This window comes from Convolutriloba macropyga, chromosome 6 (genome assembly GCF_964194025.1).
Source record: "Convolutriloba macropyga chromosome 6, txConMacr16.3, whole genome shotgun sequence".
In the NCBI taxonomy this organism is placed as follows: domain Eukaryota; kingdom Metazoa; phylum Xenacoelomorpha; order Acoela; family Convolutidae; genus Convolutriloba; species Convolutriloba macropyga.
Window position 1 is genome coordinate 12079563 of NC_134473.1, and position 903 is coordinate 12080465.

Below are 903 nucleotides of genomic sequence, written 5' to 3' on the forward strand. Positions count from 1 at the left end.
AGGGCCGCGTCTGTGAGCACACACATCCGGGTAAGAAGATCACGGGGAACGCATGAGGAAGCGTCCTGTAAACAAATACAGACTAAAGGCAACTAGTAACAACTAATGGGGGGGGAGAGAAAGAAGGTGGATAGGAGGGGGGGGGGGATAGAGAGAGAAGTAAAGGGGGGGGGGGGTGAGAAAGGCAACTAGTAACAACTAATGGGTGGGGGGGGGGAGAGAAAGAAGGTGGATAGGAGGGGGGGTAATAATAATAATAACAAAGGATTTGGGATAAAGTAATCCACGGGTTCGCATAAAACCCGGATAGAGAGAGGAGAGGGGGGGTGAGAGAGAGAGAGGAGGGGTGAGAAATGCATTGAAATTGAATTGAACTTCGGGTGAAGTTTCACATTTGGCATTGCATGGTACCCAGGCATGGTGGTACCCAGGCATGGTGGTACCCAGGCAGGTACCCAGCCAAATTGCATGGTATCCAGGCGGATACCCAGACAAAGTGCATGGTACCCAGGCAGGTACCCAGCCACGTTTAACCTACCGGATATATCGTAGTTCCCCCTACCCAGTTTAGTTCCCACCCCCCCCCCCACAGCCTTGGTCTCTTTGAACATTTCATTGAAGCTCAAGTCCGACACCTGGAGTCTCCATGATTGCCGCCACGGAGTCTTCAGTTGGTCCAATACTAGCCAGCTGTCTTATAAATTGGGTTCGTCCATGCACCAACAGGTTCACCAGTAGTCCGAAACAATTCCACTAGTACAATCAATTTGTTCGCGTCTTTTAGATCCTCCATCAGACTGTTTTTCACCTACTGTTGAAACATGTGTTGTATTTCAGATCAATATAGTTTGAAACTGCTATTTGCTGTAAACAAAAATCATGGCCCACCGAAATGTCACTGTT

At 48.8% G+C, this 903-nt stretch overlaps 1 protein-coding gene across 1 annotated transcript in view; it reads left to right on the plus strand.

Moving 5' to 3' along the window:
- The first annotated feature begins 404 nt into the window (after positions 1-404).
- LOC142341232 (uncharacterized) overlaps positions 405-903 on the plus strand; it is a 15903-nt gene continuing 15404 nt past the window's right edge. Inside the window, exon 1 of the mRNA XM_075392151.1 lies at positions 405-515. Coding sequence (XP_075248266.1) covers positions 405-515 — 111 coding nt within the window. The remainder of the gene's footprint in view (positions 516-903) is intronic.